This window comes from Sus scrofa, chromosome 3 (assembly GCF_054392235.1).
Source record: "Sus scrofa isolate SSC_HxYL_T2T_F1_AM1 chromosome 3, Sscrofa_HxYL_maternal_Yorkshire_Landrace_v2.0, whole genome shotgun sequence".
Lineage (NCBI taxonomy): Eukaryota > Metazoa > Chordata > Mammalia > Artiodactyla > Suidae > Sus > Sus scrofa.
In genome coordinates, this window is record NC_139385.1 from 105,770,721 (window position 1) to 105,786,609 (window position 15,889).

Genomic DNA, 15,889 nt, shown 5'->3' on the forward strand with positions numbered 1-15,889 from the left:
GTGGGACGGGATCAGGGGCTCAAGGTGCAGGGTCTGAGGTTGAGGGTGATTTCAGGACAGCCTCTGGAGGCTGTGTTCGGTGTAACTGGCTCACTGCCCCCCCACCCCAACCCAAACAGAGCAAGGACCAGGTCTAGCCCTTTAATACGGGCCCCCAATAAACAGCTGCTGAGTCAATCAGGTCCCTTCCACTCCCGCATGGGGGAGGCACAGGGCTCAGGGAGGTTTGTGCCAGTGCAAAATGCCTCCAGGACTGTGTGCTTGGTCCTGTATGAAGTTGTGGGTTCAATCCCTGGCTTTGCTCAGTGGGTTAAGGATCTGGCGTTGCCGTGAGTTGTGCTGTAGGTTGCAGACATGGCTCGGATCCCGCGTTGCTGTGGCTCTGGCGTAGGCTGGCAGCTACAACTCCGATTAGACCCCTAGCCTAGGAATCTCTATATGCTGCAGGAGTGGCCCTAGAAAAGGGAAAAAGACAGAAAAAAAAAAAAAATGTACATCCTCCCCACGGAGTTCCCCTTGTGGCTCAGCAATAACAAAATGTATCCAAGAGAAGATAGGTTCGATCCCTGGGCCCGCTCAGTGCGTTAAGGATTCGGCGTTGCCATGAGCTGTGGTGTAGGTCGCAGACGCAGCTCGGATCCCGAATTGCTGTCTGTGGCTGTGGTGTAGGCTGGCAGCTGTAGCTCTGATTCAAGCCTTAGCCTGGGAACTTCCATATACCATAAGTGCGGTCCTAAAAAGAAAAATAATTAAATTAAATTAAACGGCATGTCCGCAAAGAAGGGTTTCTCTCTCCATAAGGGCGATTCCCCCCAGAAAGCATCCCGGAAGCCCAGATCCCAGAGAGCAGTCACTGGAGCTGTGCCCACTGAAGATGCCACAGACTGTCAGCTCATCCTTTGCTACCTACCCCATGATTTCTAAAATTCACATTTGGAGGAAATGGTCAAAAGCGACGGTTCAAAACAAATTATCATCCATCCCCGGGGGAGTAGAAGTTGGTAGAACTTCTAGAAAAGGCAGTTTGGCAACATATATCATCCCACTGACTCAGCAACCCCATGCCTACAGATGTCCTCAAACATGTGTAAAATGACCAACATATAAGGTCATTCCCGCAGTGCTGTTTCCAAAAGCAGAAAATTAGAGACAACTTCTCTGTCCATCAAGGGGAGGCTGATTAAACAAAGCATGATACACCCATTAAAAGGGACACCATGCCACCGTATGAAGGAATGAGGAAGCTCTGTATGGGTGTCACGGAATGAACTTCAAGATAAACTTATTAGGGGAGTTCCCGTCGTGGCTCAGCAGAAATAAATCCGACTTGTATCCATGAGGAGGCAGGTTCGACCCCTGCCCTCACTCAGTGGGTTAAAGATCCGATAGTGCCGTGAGCTGTGGTGTAGGTCACAGATGCAGCTTGGATTCCTAAGTTGCTGTGGCTGTGGTGTAGACCGGCAGCTGTAGCACAGATTTGATTCCTGGCCTGGGCATTTCCATACGCCACCGGTTCCGGCCTAAAAAAAAAGATAAACATATTAGACAGGCAGAGCATACACAGCAGACCACTGCATGTTTACACATAAAAATATGTAAAAGGGTAACATAAACATCTAATAACTTTGCTGCCTTATGGGGAGTGGGGCAGAGACGAGGGAGGCCTTTGACTCTATTCTGGGTACCTTGGGAAGGTTGGCCCAAGTGACTATATTACCTGGTTAAAAATAAAATCTAAATCAGCCCAAGAAGGAAAAGCAATGTTCTCCTACGGTTCCAAAATCCCAGACAGGAGGAGGGGTGGCCTGCTCACAAGTGGGTGCCTGAGCAGCATTCCTGAGCTGTAGGCGACAGGGCAAGTGACCACCCTCTTTCTAATCTGTTCTGCATCTGTAACACCCGAGGTAGGATCAGGAACCTGCTCCCTGGGCAGAACCACGTCTCTGCCCAGGCTCCACCTCCCGGCCGGCTGCCTCCCCGCCCCCAGGTGCACCTGCCCTCCAGCTCTCGCTTGCAGGGTCAGCACGGGGCCAGTCTGCAGCCCAGCCATTGGGCCACCAGGCCCCGCCTTCGCCACCAGACTGCCCAGCCCAGAACTCCCTAGGGCTCCTTGGCTCCTCTCCTTTCCTGTCAAGAGAAACCAGCTTTCTTCTAGACAAGCCTCAATCTTGAAATACTCCCCAGGGCCTACACCTCTCCTCAAAATAATGGGAGTGTCCTCTGAACACGTGCTGCTCAAAGTGTGGTCCACGGGGCCAGGGCGGGTCTGTGCGTGTTTGTGACCCAGTCCCGCAAGCTGCGTGCAGAGATTTAGAGTACCTGTTCAGAAATGTTGATACCTATGTGACAGAATAACTGTGAATCTGTTGAATCAAATATTTTAAACATGAGGATGAGGGCCAGTAATCAGTCTGTTTATTTTAAGAAAGCATCAGAACACAATGGATTGAGAATCAAGGAGGAAAAACAAAACAAAACAGAACATAAAGCAGATCCTTCACCACTGATGATTTGAGAAGCACTGTTCTAAACCACTAGAGGGGGACTGGTGTTTCCTGAGGGCCCCCTGAGGACCAGGAACTTTATCATATAGTATCATTTAACCTGCACAGCCCTGAAAGGTAGAAATGACTCCCATCTTACAGATGCTAATAAAGATGCACCGTTGCTATAGTCACAACCCACAGTAACATAACACAGCCGAAGAACAGTCTGTCTCCCCTGGATCCTGGGGGCAGAGCAGCGCTTCGGATAGCTTGGAAATGAAGAACCAAGAACCGTCTAAGAGCTGTAAACAGTCAGTTAAAAGAAAACCATAATTTCCCACAGCAGGAATAAAAATAGTTCTCACTGTCACGCACCTGTGAGTTTCAGACTATTTTGTAAAGTAATACTCTGGATCCTTCTCCAGAGCCTTTTTGCCCTCACTCTTCGCTCTCCTTCGGCCTCTCTGTTTTTTTCTTTAGCGGACACTCAAGCAGATATTGGGAGTTTACTGTCTTTTCTTCCTTGCCCAACTCTCCTTCTTCCTGCTGCACATTTTCCATCCCGCTATTCTCAACTAGTCAGTCTATGCAACTGCAAGATGTTTTGAAATCCAAAGGTCTAGATGTTCAGCTGTTAAATAAGAATCAGGTGTGGAGTTCCCATCGTGGCTCAGTGGTTAACGAATCCAACTAGGAACCATGAGGTTGCGGGTTCGATCCCTGGTCTTACTCAGTGGGTGTAAGGATCCGGTGTTGCTGTGAGCTGTGGTGTAGGTTGCAGACGAGGCTCGGAAAATGCGTTGCTGTGGCTCTGGTGTAGGCCGGCGGCTACAGCTCCAATTAGACCCCTAACCTGGGAACCTCCATATGCCGCGGGAGCGGCCCTAGAAAAGCCAAAAAAGCCAAAAAACCCAAAAAAAAAAAAAAAAAAAAAAAAAAGAGAATCAGGTGGATGGAGGCTTTCTGTCCTTCTCCAAAGCTAAAACAGTTTGCTTATTATCCTCCAAATTGTCCAAAACCTACTCCCTATCCCAGTTTGGGGGAGGTGTTCCAGCTTCTCCCTTCCCGGGGCATTAAGAAGCCCTTCCTCCGTCAGTGACACAGACTCTGGGAGCCTGGGTCCTGATTCTGGCGCCCAGCCCAGCCCAGCCCTCGGCCCAGAGCAGAGGCCCAAAGAAGGCCCCCGCTTAGCACTCACCCCACCCCCACCCCCGCCCCCATCTCCCCACCTTGTTTCAGAGGCTTCTGGCGGCTAGCCTCCTTTCCTCTCCCACTCCTCTCCAGGCCTCTCACTGGGCCAAGGAACTCACTTCAAGGATAGTGGCCTCCTCCCCAGAATCCATATTTGCAGGGCAGTGTTTCCCTCTCTTCCACCTGCCAATTCAGCCACGAAAGCTGCGTGCAGCCACCAGGCCAGGCGCTCAGGCCCTTTCCTACTGGGTTAAATGGGGACACAGTGGTCTCTGCAGCTGCTCACTTCACAGGACTGCAAAGGGCTGGGATCTTCCAACCACAGTGATAGGAGGAAGAGGGCAAAACTAGCAAGAGGCCACCTGCCTCAAACACACGCCCACTAGCTTCAGCTGAAAAAAATGCTCAAAATAACCTCCAGTTCTCTTTTTAAAAAGCGCTAGTTTAGGAGTTCCTGTTGTGGCTCACGGAGACGAATCTGACTAGTATCCATGAGAATGCAGGTTCGATCCCTGGCCTTGATCAGGGGGTTAAGGAGCCGGCATTGCCGTGAGCTGTGGTGTAGGCTGGCAGCTGTAGCTCTGATTAGACTCCTAGCCTGGGAACCTCCATATGCCTCAGGTGCAGCCCTAAAAAAAAAAAAAAATCAGAATCTAGGTGGTGGGAATACAGGTGTTTATGGCAAATATACAGAATATTCAATTTTGTATGTTTGAAATTTTTATAATAAAACCTTGGGGATAGAAGACAGACTCAACCTCTTAACATAATGCAATGTGTGGCCTCATTTGGATCCTGACTCTAGCCAACGAACTGTAAAAAAATAATTAAATGGAGGGGGCTGTAATAATAACATGGTAATTTTATTTTTCAAAACTGTTCTTGTTTAATAAATACATACTGAACTATTGCACCGTGGGGGAGAAATGGGTCAGGGTGTAGCTCAAATAAGACGATTCCTGAGTTCATGATCATTGACACTGGCTGATGGATGCATGGGATTCGTTTTCCTCTCTACTTTTTTGCTATCTTGGAAATTTTTCATAATAAAGTTTTTCTTGCTTGCTTGCTTTCTTTGCAATCATCACTTGGATGGGCTTTGTTTTTACATGAAAAAAACTCATCACAGTAAGCCACACTCTGGGGTTCCCCTGATCCATCCTGACCAAATCTAAACCAGATGTGAATTTGAAAGAAAATGCACAAACAGTAGCAACCGCCTTCCCCCTGGGCAGGTGGTGGGGAGGCGGGGAGCGGCTCCTTCTGTGGGGGCATGATCCTTTGCTCCCACCAGACCAGAAAGAGCCCCTTCCTCCAGCTGGATCTTCCCCTTCTGCTCCCTGGAGTGAAACCCATGCTCTGGGACCTATTCTTAGTTTCTGTAGGAAACTCCATGGATACAGCAAGGCCTCAATCTGTAAAACAGGGTTCAACTGGGGTTCAGCTTCCTCCCTTGGCACCTTCCACCCCTCTTTCAAATTATATAATTTATGTTGAAGCTCCTGATCACTGACTATAAGAGTCTAACAAGCCAGGTGCAACTTTTAAGAATCTCCCATCGCATGGCTCAGAAGGTGATGAACCCAACTAGTATCCCTGAGGGTGCGGGTTCAATCCCTGGCCTCACTCAGTGGGTTAAGGATACGGCGTTGCCATGGCTGTGGTGTAGGCCAGCTGCTGCAGCTCCGAATCAATCCCTAGCCTGGAAACTTCCATAAGCTGCTGGTGTGTCCCTAAAAAGCAAAAGAAAAAAAAAAAACAAAAAACCTCCTCCCTGGCTGGGGAGTGGGGAGGGGCAGGGTGTGGTAGTGTCAACACCCCCTCAAAAAACAGGCTCTCAATCCCTGCAGTGATCAAGGAAGCCAGCAGAGAGAGAAACAAAATAAAAGACCAAGAATGCCCTAAGCATGGGCATCAACAATCATTTATTTTCCTTCCGTGTGTGTGTGTGTGTGTGTGTGTGTGTGTGTGTGTGTGTGTCTGCCTGTGTGCGCATGTGCATGTGTTTATTTTGGGATAAGTGTGTCTGGATTTAACAGTGGGAGAAAATCACTCATAGAACCAAACCCCAAAATTGGCAGGAGAGACCCTACTGCCCCAGCCTTGCTTTCTGTGCTGGTCAATTCCCACAGTAAAGCCAAGCCAGGTTCCATACTACTCCCTCCGTTCCTAGTGGACTTGGTGGCAGGGACAGGTGTGGGTACAGTCTCTGCCACATGCTCATTATGTGACCTTTTTTTCTGACTTTTTTTTTTTTTTAGGGCCGCACCTGTGGCACATGAACGTCCCCAGGCTAGGGGTCAAATCGGAGTTATAGCTGCCGTCCACAGACACAGCAACACGGGATCCGAGCCATCTCTGCAACCTACACCACAGCTCAGGGCAATGCAAGGTCCCCGACTCACTGAGCGAGGCCAGGGATTGAACTTGCACCCTGTGGATACTAGTCAGATTAGTTTCCCCTGAGCCATCATGAGAACTCCTCATTATGTGAGCTTTCTGGCCTCGGTGTCTAAAATGAGGACAACTGGAGTTCCCTGGTGGCCTAACAGTTAAGGATCAACATTGTTACTGCTGTGGCTCATGTCACTGCTATGGCAGGGGTTTGATCCCTGACCCAGGAACTACGGCATGACATGGGCACTGCCAAAAAAATAAATAAATAAATAAACCAAAGAGAAAGAAAGAACAAAAATGGGTACAGTAATTTCTGCCCTTCCCACAGGGATATCTACAAAATGATTTTTTCAAATAGAAGAAGCACTTTATAACTATACCATACTGTTTATAAACTATGCCACACAAGTGCTTCCCAATAATGCTTCAGAGAATTTGGTCACAGCAAGTTTGAGAGTGTGGTGTTTATGCTCTAACCTTGGTTTGAGTATCACATGCAGGTGAGCATATTAAAGGCTCTGAGAAGTCCTGCAGTGGAAAAAAAAAAATCAGTTTAACAACATCAATCTGTTAATCCAATGTCTTCACTTTTTTGGCTCCAAAAACCCTTTGCCCCAGAATACCAATGAATTAATTACTCAACCTCCTTGAGATCTCTAAAGAACAGCTTAGGAAGAACATCCATGTACAAACTCTAGGAGGTCCTATCTTGGGCCCAACATGTTTCTCTGTGGTGCTGCTAACCTCACCCAGGCCCCAATGCCCTCTGAATGGGTCAGTTTCCATTCTACCCTTACCACCCCACCACATCACCCCACCCAGGGGACAGAGGAGAACCTACAATTTACCTAGTCTTCCCTGGAAGAGAGGGGCTCACTAGTTTCTCTCAAACATGCATCTTTAGCTCTGGCCACTGCCCCTCACTGCAACACTCAGACATACCTCAAAGCCTCAACCCAACTGTCCATCCCTGTGACCCAGCAGCCTCCGCCCACTGTCCACCTATCCTTCCTCTTCATTGGGAAACATACTCTGCCCTTCCCCAACACCAATTAGAGGCCAGTGCTGCTGCTTTCTGTAACCTCCTCTTCCTCTGAGCTCCACAATCTAACACACAACTGCCCTCTGATCACACTTCTGTCTCCCCATCCATTCTGACAACTCTTCAAGCTGGGATTTTTTTTTTTTTTTTTTGCTTTTTAGGGCCGCACCCACAGCACGTGGAAGTTCCCAGGCTAGTGGTCGAATCGGAGCTACAGCTGCCAGCCTACACCCCAGCCACAGCAACAGAGGATCCAAGCTGCATCTGCGACCTACACCACAGCTCACAGTGATGCCGGATGCTTAACCCCCTGATCAAGGCCAGGGATCGAACGCGAATTCTCATGAATAGCAGTCAGATTTGTTTTTGCTGTGCCACAACGGGAACTCCCTCAAGCTCGGATTTTCAGAGGTAACAGCGCAAGTTATTAAAAGGATGTACTCATTGTACAACTACAAATGTAATAAATTCATTGAGGAAAAAAAAGAAAAAAAGGATGTACTCAGAAACCTGGGTTCAAATTGTGGTTCCACCACTTAATAGCTGAATGATCAAGTTATGTAAGTTCTCTGTGCCTCAGTTTCCTTATCTGCAGGTGGCAAAAAAAGAGTACCTGCTTCTTCGGGTTGTTGGGGAGAAATTAAAGGGCTGAGTACAGTGCTTAGGACACTGACATACAGTGCTAGCTAAGCGCCTTCCACAGGCTGGGTGGTCTTTAAAACTCTTTATATCTGTATTAACTCCCTGCCGTCTTCTATCAAGACTCTGAAGTGGCTGTGCCAAAGAGAGGGTTCAGGGATGGCTCTCCAGGCTGAGCTCAAGGCACCAGGAACAAGATTTGAGGTTGGAGACTGGGGCGGGGTGTTCCCCCTCTGCCACATCAGGGTGCTTTCCCGCCCCAGCGCTAGAGCCCAGCTCTGCCAAAACAGCCTACTGCTAAAGCCACCGACTGCCAGGCCTAGATGGCTCGCGAGTTGGAAGAGAGAAGAGGAAACTGAGGCTTACCAGGCCTCTTTCCCGCTTTTCCACCACCCCACCCTGGCGCTGGTCAAGCCCCTAGCCATACAGAGCTTCGCCGTCAATTTGACTCGGGGAAAGGAGGAGAGGGCAAGGAGCGACAGCCTACACCTGATAGTTCAGAAACCAGAATGCGGGTTGGAGGAGCGGCGCAAAAGCCTAGCCCATGCCGTGATCTGATACGTGCCAACACCACCATTTCACAGTAGTCGGAGTAGCCCACAACGATCCGAGAGGGCAGGACGCAAAAGCCGTTTACTTCTTTCCTCCCAAACTCCCTGCACGTGAGTTTTCTTCTGGGGCAGAAGTACCTTCCTAACGACTCTGGCTGCTGCTAAGAGCGGCACTGAAGGAAGGGTAATACCGAAAGCAGCCATCGCCGGCCCCAGGCAGTCGGGGCCGCTTCCTGGAGGAGGCGGCGCATTTCGCGCGCTCCGCGTCTGTGAACCAGCCCCTTCCCTCACTCACCGGTGTCCAGAGAGGTGAACGTGGCGTTCGGGCTGGCTCGCCGGCCGCCTCCGCCGCCGGGCACGACTAGCGTCTGCATCTGCCGGACCAGCTCAGGCATGCGGTCCCAATGGCCTTCGGCGCGGCAGCGCTCCAGCTCGCTCTCCATCTTCAGGTGGGAGCTGTGCGGGCCCTTCGCAGCCATCTTCGAGCGGGTGCTGTCATGGGAGGTGCAGCCGAGAAGTGGAGACCCGGCCGGGGGCGGCGTCCGGGCTGGGGCGCACACGCGGGCGGTGTCGACGGGGGCGCGAGGGGCTGCTGGGGCCCAGGTGGCAGCGGGGGCCCGGGCGGCAGCGGGCGGGCAGCAGCCGCAGCACCCAGCGCACCGCCCGGCGTCTCCGGACTGGGGCTCCGGCTGTGCGGCCCCGACGCGTCCAGGAGCAGCCTCCGCCTTTGCTGCAGCAGCTCCTGCCGCCTCTGCCGCCGCCGCCGCTGCAGCTGCTGCCACAGTCCCCGCCCCAGGCCCGGGCGCCGCCAGCTGCAGACCCGCCCCCGGCCGCGGCTCCACCCCCGAGGGGGCGTGGCGCGGCCTCGGCGAGTCGGGCGCGCGGGCGGCCAACGCGGCCACAGCCGCCAGGCGCGCGCTGGGCGCTCGCGGCCGCACGGGCGCCAACCCCCTGCTGCCGCCGCCACCGCCGACTCGCCACTCACTTTAATGCTGCGCGGAGCAGGGGCACCTGGGGGCGCCTTGCTTCCTTCCCCCTCCCCATCCCTTCGGGGCTCTTGGCCTGGGAGACCCCCCGCCCCGACGACCCAGCTTTGTGCGGTGACTCCGTCACCGGGTCTGTCTTCGGCACGTCACAAATCCGGAGAGAGGCGGGCCGCCCAGTCGCTCCCAACTCTGAAAGCGAGCCTCCCCGGGGGGCCGCCGGCAGCGGCCCGGGTCCCGCCTTGCTGGGCCGCGCGAGCCTCGCGCGCCACCCCGGGGGCACTCGGGAGAGCGGTTGCCTGCCCGCGACTCCACACGGAGAGACTTGTACGTTCCTTTAAGAGCCGAGTTCCTCTTTCCAACCTGTCTCCCCCCACCCCAACTGGCTGGCCTGTCCTCCGCAGAATCCTGTTGTCCTGGATTTCTTAAAGTTTTTAAACTGTTTCTCCAACTCTGTATTTACTTTATTTCTTAATTCCGGCGTCTAAAGACTGTGATCAAAGCTGTATCGAGCTCTTAGCAGGGCTTAGCCGGGTGCTGTGGGTACTAAGGAGTTCAAAGGATTACTGGGCGGCCTGGAAGGAAGAGGCCGACGGACACCCTCTGCTGAGATCGGTTATGGTGGCCCAGCGACCGCTGCTGACAGTCCCGTGTGGGGAGGGAGGCCGTGGCACAGGAAATCACGGCAATACCAAAACGACAAAATAAAACTCTTTAACAGAGTGCAAGGCACAGACCGAAGGTTCCAGAAGGCGGGAGAATCCGAGCAAGCTTTTAAGCTTTTAAAACTTAAGTTTTAAGTTTAAACCCCTAAGAGTTAGAAAGTGTCCACCTTTTTCCCCAACACTACCTAACACAACCTTGGGAGTGAGCCTGACCATTCGCAGTGTTATGAGAGACTCACTGCTTTGTGCTTCTCGACGACTCCAACCATGGGCGATTCTTGTCAAGGGAAGCTCAGACTCCCACGCCCTTTGCCTCTGGAGCCACAAGGGGCTGCTGTTGAAGGCAGCCGTCCTGCCCTGCCTCACCCCTGACTCCCTCCACGAGTACTCTCTTCTCTGGGCTCTGAAAGAAACTCCATTCCTTACTTGGGGGGCAGAAGTGCTCAGTTGCCTGCTGCTCTGAGCACCTGGAGACCAGGAGAGAGAGGAAGGAAAATGAGGACAGCTCTGGCGGTTGACTTAGTTTGCACAAACTCCACGCCTGTTCCTCTCAACTGCTCTAGCTGGCTTTTGGTTACCCTTTGGCTGCCCTTGTTGGTCACCAGAACTGGATTTCACTTGGAGAGAGCAATGCATGTCCTTTGGGGAGGGTGGCCTGAGGACACCCTGCGATTTGCCCTAGTCAGGCATTCCCCAGAGGCAGCCCCAGGGCAGGCAAAGAAAAGCAGAGTTGATAAGAGCAATCCTGACAATGTAAAGGAAAACGTCTCTCCTCTTTCTCTCTGATCTTTTGCCAGCCCCACCCCCCAGGTTGCCAGACTCCAGGGGACTGACTGCAGGAACTGCTGCCTGTTTCTTTGACAGGTGCAGCAGTATTTGTGTGAGCATGGGGCGTGGGATGGAGGAACAGAGAATGGTGGTGAAGGCTTAGGACCAGCTGCCCCTCAGCACAGCGGAACACATGCTGGACCCCTGCCCAGCTCTTTTCTGGCAGACAAGACCCCAGTCCACTAGGGACCAGTATCTTTCAGGGGAATAAGAGACTGTAGAACAAGAACAAAAAACAACCATGATTGAATCAATAATATTTACCAAAATTAACAACAAATAGAAAGAGTGGTGGGTTTTTTTTGTTTGTGAGTTTGTTTTTTAAAGGGCCAAACCTGCAGCACATGGAAGTTCCCAGGCTAGGGATCTGTTCGGAGCTGCAGCTGCCCACCTACACCACAGGTCTTGGCAAGACTAGATCCTTAAGCCACTGAGCAAGGCCAGGGATTGAACCCAGTCCTTATAGATACTAGTCAGGTTTGTTTCCCCCTAGCCACAATGGGAACTCCTGTTTTTATTTTTTAATAATCTGGACTCTCAAGAATTTAGGGCAAATTCTGATAAAGAAGACTTCCTGAGAACCAAACTAGTATCCATGAGGACTCCAGTTCGATCCCTGGCCTCATCCAGTGGGTAAAGGATCTGGCATTGCCATGAGCTGTGGTATAGGTCGCAGATGCGGCTCAGATCTGGCATGGCTGTGGCTGTGACTGTGGCTATGGTGTAGGTCAGCAGCTACAGCTCCGATTGGCCCCCCTAGCCTGGGAACTTCCATGTGCCACAGGTGCAGCCCTGAAAAAGAAGAAGGAGAAAAAAAAAATTGTGATAAAGACCGTTGTCATTTGCCAGCTCAAAAATCGCTGCCAAAATAATTCACTGATCCAGCGAAGCTGAGTTCACTCCTTGCCAGAGTGAGGGGGTGCACTGCCTTGACAGTCTTTATAGCATCTCAGAGAAAGTAGGGAAGCTTGAAGGAGGTAAATGGACCTGCTGAGAAATGTGTATTTTCATGGAGCAACAAAGGTGATACAGCACAAGGAACCATCTGGTTTAAAGGAGACTCAGGGAGTTCCTGTTGTGGCTCAGTGGTTAACCGATCCATCTAGGAATCATGAGGTTGAGGGTTCGATTCCCTGACCTCGCTCAGTGGGTTAAGGATCCGGTGCTGCCGTGAGCTGCGGTGTGGTTGGCAGACGCGGCTTGGATCTGGTGTTGCTGTTGCTGTGGCTGTGGCGTGGCGTAGGCCAGCGGATACAGCTTCGATTAGGCCCCTAGCCTGGGAACCTCCATATGCCTCGGGTGCGGCCCTAGAAAAAGATTAAAAAAAAAAAAGGAGACTCGGAAGCCAAGCCAATATAGACTATTATTTGTTTAGCTCCTGGCCCTCAGCAAAGTGGGAAGCTCTTGCCACTGGATCATGAGAGAGGCTAAGTTATTGGTCTTTATTCTCATGAAGTTAAGGTCTTGGTGAGATCTCTGATTTACTTAGAGGTTGAAAGGTTATCATGTTTAGTTAGGCCCCAAATGGGAGGGTATTGAACAGCTCACTTGAACTCACAAAACCAAGTTCATGTTTGTTCCCAGAGAAGTGATTTGGTTACCAAGGACTCGGGTAAGTCAATAATAGTGTGGGAGTTTCAGAAAACTTGGCAACACACTGCCTGCAGTGGCCAGTGAGACTCAGGAATCCTCATAATTGTCCCTTAGTTGGCCAGGAGCCTTTTGCACAGCTAGTTATCTGGAGTAAGAGATTCACCTCCATGGGCTAAATCTTGTCTTAGGTCTGCATTTTCCTTTGACAAACTGTTAACTTCTCTCTGGAACCCACATGCTCTCTCTGTGCAAAAAGATAAGCAGAGAGCAGTTCCTGTCGTGGCTTGGTGGTTAACAAGCCCAACAAGTACCTATAAGGATGCAGTTTCGGTCCCTGGTAGGTTAAGGATCCGGTATTGCCATGAGCTGTGGTATAAGTCGCAGATGCAGCTTGGATCCTGTGTTGCTGTGGCTGTGATGTAGGCCAGCAGCTACAGCTCCGATTCGACCCCTAGCCTAGGAACATGCATATGCCATGGTGTGACCCTAAAAAGAGAAAAAGACCAAAAAAAAAAAAAAAGAGAGAGAGAGAGAAAGAAAAAAAAAAAGAATAAGCAGATAGATGAATACAGTCTTACTGCTCACCTCATCTTTGGAACACGAATGATCTACATACTGGATGAGAATAGGATCACAGGGCAATTTAAACTCTGGAGGACCTGGTTGAGTACTTGTGAAAAGTGGGAGGACACCTCGCAAACTGAAGCTTGGTGGCTCAGATATGCTGTTCATTTTCCTTGGAGAAGACAGGTATTAACTTTTGACTTAAAGAGACACCAAAGAGGACTTCCCACTGTGGCACAGTGGGTTAAGAACCAGAGGGCTCTGGTCACTTGTGGAGGTGCAGCACAGTGGATTAAAGGATGCAGTGTTGCCATCGCAACCTAACCTGCAGTGTAGTTCACAGGTGAGGCTCATATTCAAGCCCCTGTCCAGGAACTTCCACATGCCATTAATAAATAAAAAGAGAGAGAGAAAGACACAGCATAAGTCTACAGTTGTACAGCATGTAGTGAGTCTTTTTAGGCCTTGAGAATAAAACAGTATTTGAGTTTGTTTCTAAAGAGACTCAGAGAATGACTTATTTATGGCACCAGGGACCTAAGTGAATCTATACTCCTGCCCATGGGGTTTTTTGACAGGGAGGGTATGAAGGCTCTTTCCTCTTTAAGGATTTTTTCTTTTTTTCTTTTTTTCTTTTTTTCTGCCATGCTCAGGGCATTTGGAAGTCCCAGGCTAGGGATCGAATCCATACCACAGCAGCAACCAGAGCCACTACAGGGACAACACTGGATCCTAAACCCACTGTGCCACAGAGAAACTCCCTAAGGCGTTTGATTTTTAGTTTTATTCCTTCCTTAGTGTCTTATTTTAAAGGCTATTGTGCAAAGAGTTCCCATTGTGGCTCAGCAGGTTAAGAACCCAACATCGTATCCTCGAGGATGCAGGTTCCATCCCTGGCCTTGATCAGTGGGTTAAAGACTCAGCATTGGCTGCGGTGTACGTCTGTGGCTGGGATCCGATGCTGCCATGGCTGTGGCATAGGCCAGCAGCGGCAGCTTCCATTTGACCCCTAGTCTGGAAACTTCCATATGCCCCAAATGCGGCCCTAAAAAGAAAAATAAATAATTAAAGGCTGTTGTGTAAGTTTGAGTAGAGGCGTAGGTGGGTCAGTCTGAACCTTGATGGGTTTCTTGGCAGTAGAAAGTCCGTAGAATTGTTTGCCCACTGGAGAATTTCAATCCAGGCTTTGACTTACACACAAAAGGACCAGTAAATCAATATCCAAATTAGCCAGGGCTTCATTATAACAAGAAGGTCTTCAGAGACTGGAAGGATGAGGCCTCCAGGAGAGCCTTTAATGTGGCCGTTCCATTCACAGGTAAATCCCTTACTATTAAGTTAATGAGTGTAGTGTCACAAAGGAGAAAAGAACATTCCTTGGTTAAAAGTTCAAGGCTGGCCGTTAGGTGCTGGGACCCAAAGAAGGTGTGGTGAGGATTATTAGGTAGATGCCTGACTGAGTTGTTTGTTGATACCAAGGAAAAGGTTGTACAGATGGTCCCTCATTTATGACGGTTTGCCTTTAAGATGGTGGGAAAATGATAGAGGTGGAAACCACAAAATTTTGAATTTTGATCTTTTCCTGGGCAGCGAGCCTCAGCCTAGTTAGCCATGTGTTCACAAGGGGAAACCACTGACATACAACCGTGCTAGACCAAGACACCCATCCTGATTTTCACTTTCAGTACAGAATTCAATAAATCACAAGAGCTAGTCAACACTTTATTATAGAATACGCTTTGTGGGAGTTCCCTTCATGGCGCAGCAGAAACAAATCTGACTAGTATCCAGGAGGATGCCGGTTCCCTGGCCTCACTCAGTGAGTTAAGGATCCCGCATTGCTGTGGCTGTGGCGTAGGTTGGCAGCTACAGCTCCGATTCAGCCCTTATTCTGTTTTGTTTTGTTTGTTTGTTTGTTTGTTTGTTTTTGCCTTTTTGCCATTTCTTGGGCTGCTCCTGCAGCATATGAAAGTTCCCAGGCTAGGGGTCAAATTGGAGCTGTAGCCACCGGGCTACACCAGAGCCGAAGCATCTGCAACCTACACCACAGTTCATGGCAACGCCAGATCCCCAACCCACTGAGCAAGGCCAGGGATCGAACACACAACCTCACGGTTCCCAGTCGGACTCATCAACCACTGAGCCATGACGGGAACTCTCCCAGCCCTTATTCTGGGAACTTCCAAATGTTGAGGGTGAGGCCCTAAAAAGCAAAATAATAAATAGAATAAAATAGGCTTTGTATTAGATGATTTCGCCCAAATGTAGACTGTAGTTCTGAGCACATTTTTGGAGGGATTTTTTGTTTTTTTTTTTTAATTACTCAATTACATTTACAGTAACGATCAACACAACCAAATTTTATAGCATTTCCATCCCAAACCCCCAGCGCATTCCCCCACCCCCCAACTGGTTTCATTTAGAAACTGTAAGTTTTTCAAAGCCTGCTAATCAGTGTCTTCTCGCCAAAGAAGTCCATCATGTCCTTTTTTTAGATTCCACATGTCAGTGATAGCATTTGATGTTGGTGTCTCACTGTCTGGCTGACTTCACTTAGCATGATAATTTCTAAGTCCATCCATGTTGCTACAAATGCCGTTATTTGTTTCCTTTTATTGGCTGAGTAATATTCCATTGTGTATATGTACCACATCTTCTTGATCTACTCCTCTGTCAATGGACATTTAGGTTGTTTCCATGTCTTGGCTATTGTATAAAGTGCTGCAATGAACGTTGGAGTAGATGTATCTTTTCAAGTCATGGTTTTCTCTGGATAGATGCCCAGGAGTGGATGAGCATGTTTAAGTTAGGCAAGGCTAAGCTATGGTGGTAGATTAGGTATATTAAATTCTTTTTTTTTTTTTTTTTGCTTGTTAGGGCTGCACCTGAGGTATATGGAGCTCCCCAGGCTAGGGGATCTAATCTGAGCTACACCTGCCAGCCTAAGCCA

General features: G+C 49.9%; 1 protein-coding gene and 1 long non-coding RNA gene across 5 annotated transcripts in view; one reads left to right on the forward strand and one right to left on the reverse strand.

The window, feature by feature from the left end:
* The window catches only part of TTC7A (tetratricopeptide repeat domain 7A), a 134,905-nt gene extending 125,479 nt beyond the window's left edge, over window positions 1-9,426 (reverse strand). For 2 of the 3 annotated variants that reach the window (XM_021087552.2, XM_085019368.1), the window contains exon 1: window positions 8,602-9,093. In XM_021087552.2, the coding sequence (XP_020943211.1) occupies window positions 8,602-8,785 (184 nt within the window). In that variant the 5' untranslated portion in view covers window positions 8,786-9,093. Of the gene's footprint in view, window positions 1-8,601; window positions 9,094-9,291 lie in introns of those variants that run through there. The other variant, XM_085019367.1, reaches the window with a different exon arrangement.
* LOC146404827 (uncharacterized) overlaps window positions 8,335-15,889 on the forward strand; it is a 28,638-nt gene continuing 21,083 nt past the window's right edge. For both annotated transcript variants that reach the window (XR_014842002.1, XR_014842001.1), the window contains exon 1: window positions 8,335-8,755. This is a non-coding gene — a long non-coding RNA (uncharacterized LOC146404827). The remainder of the gene's footprint in view (window positions 8,756-15,889) is intronic.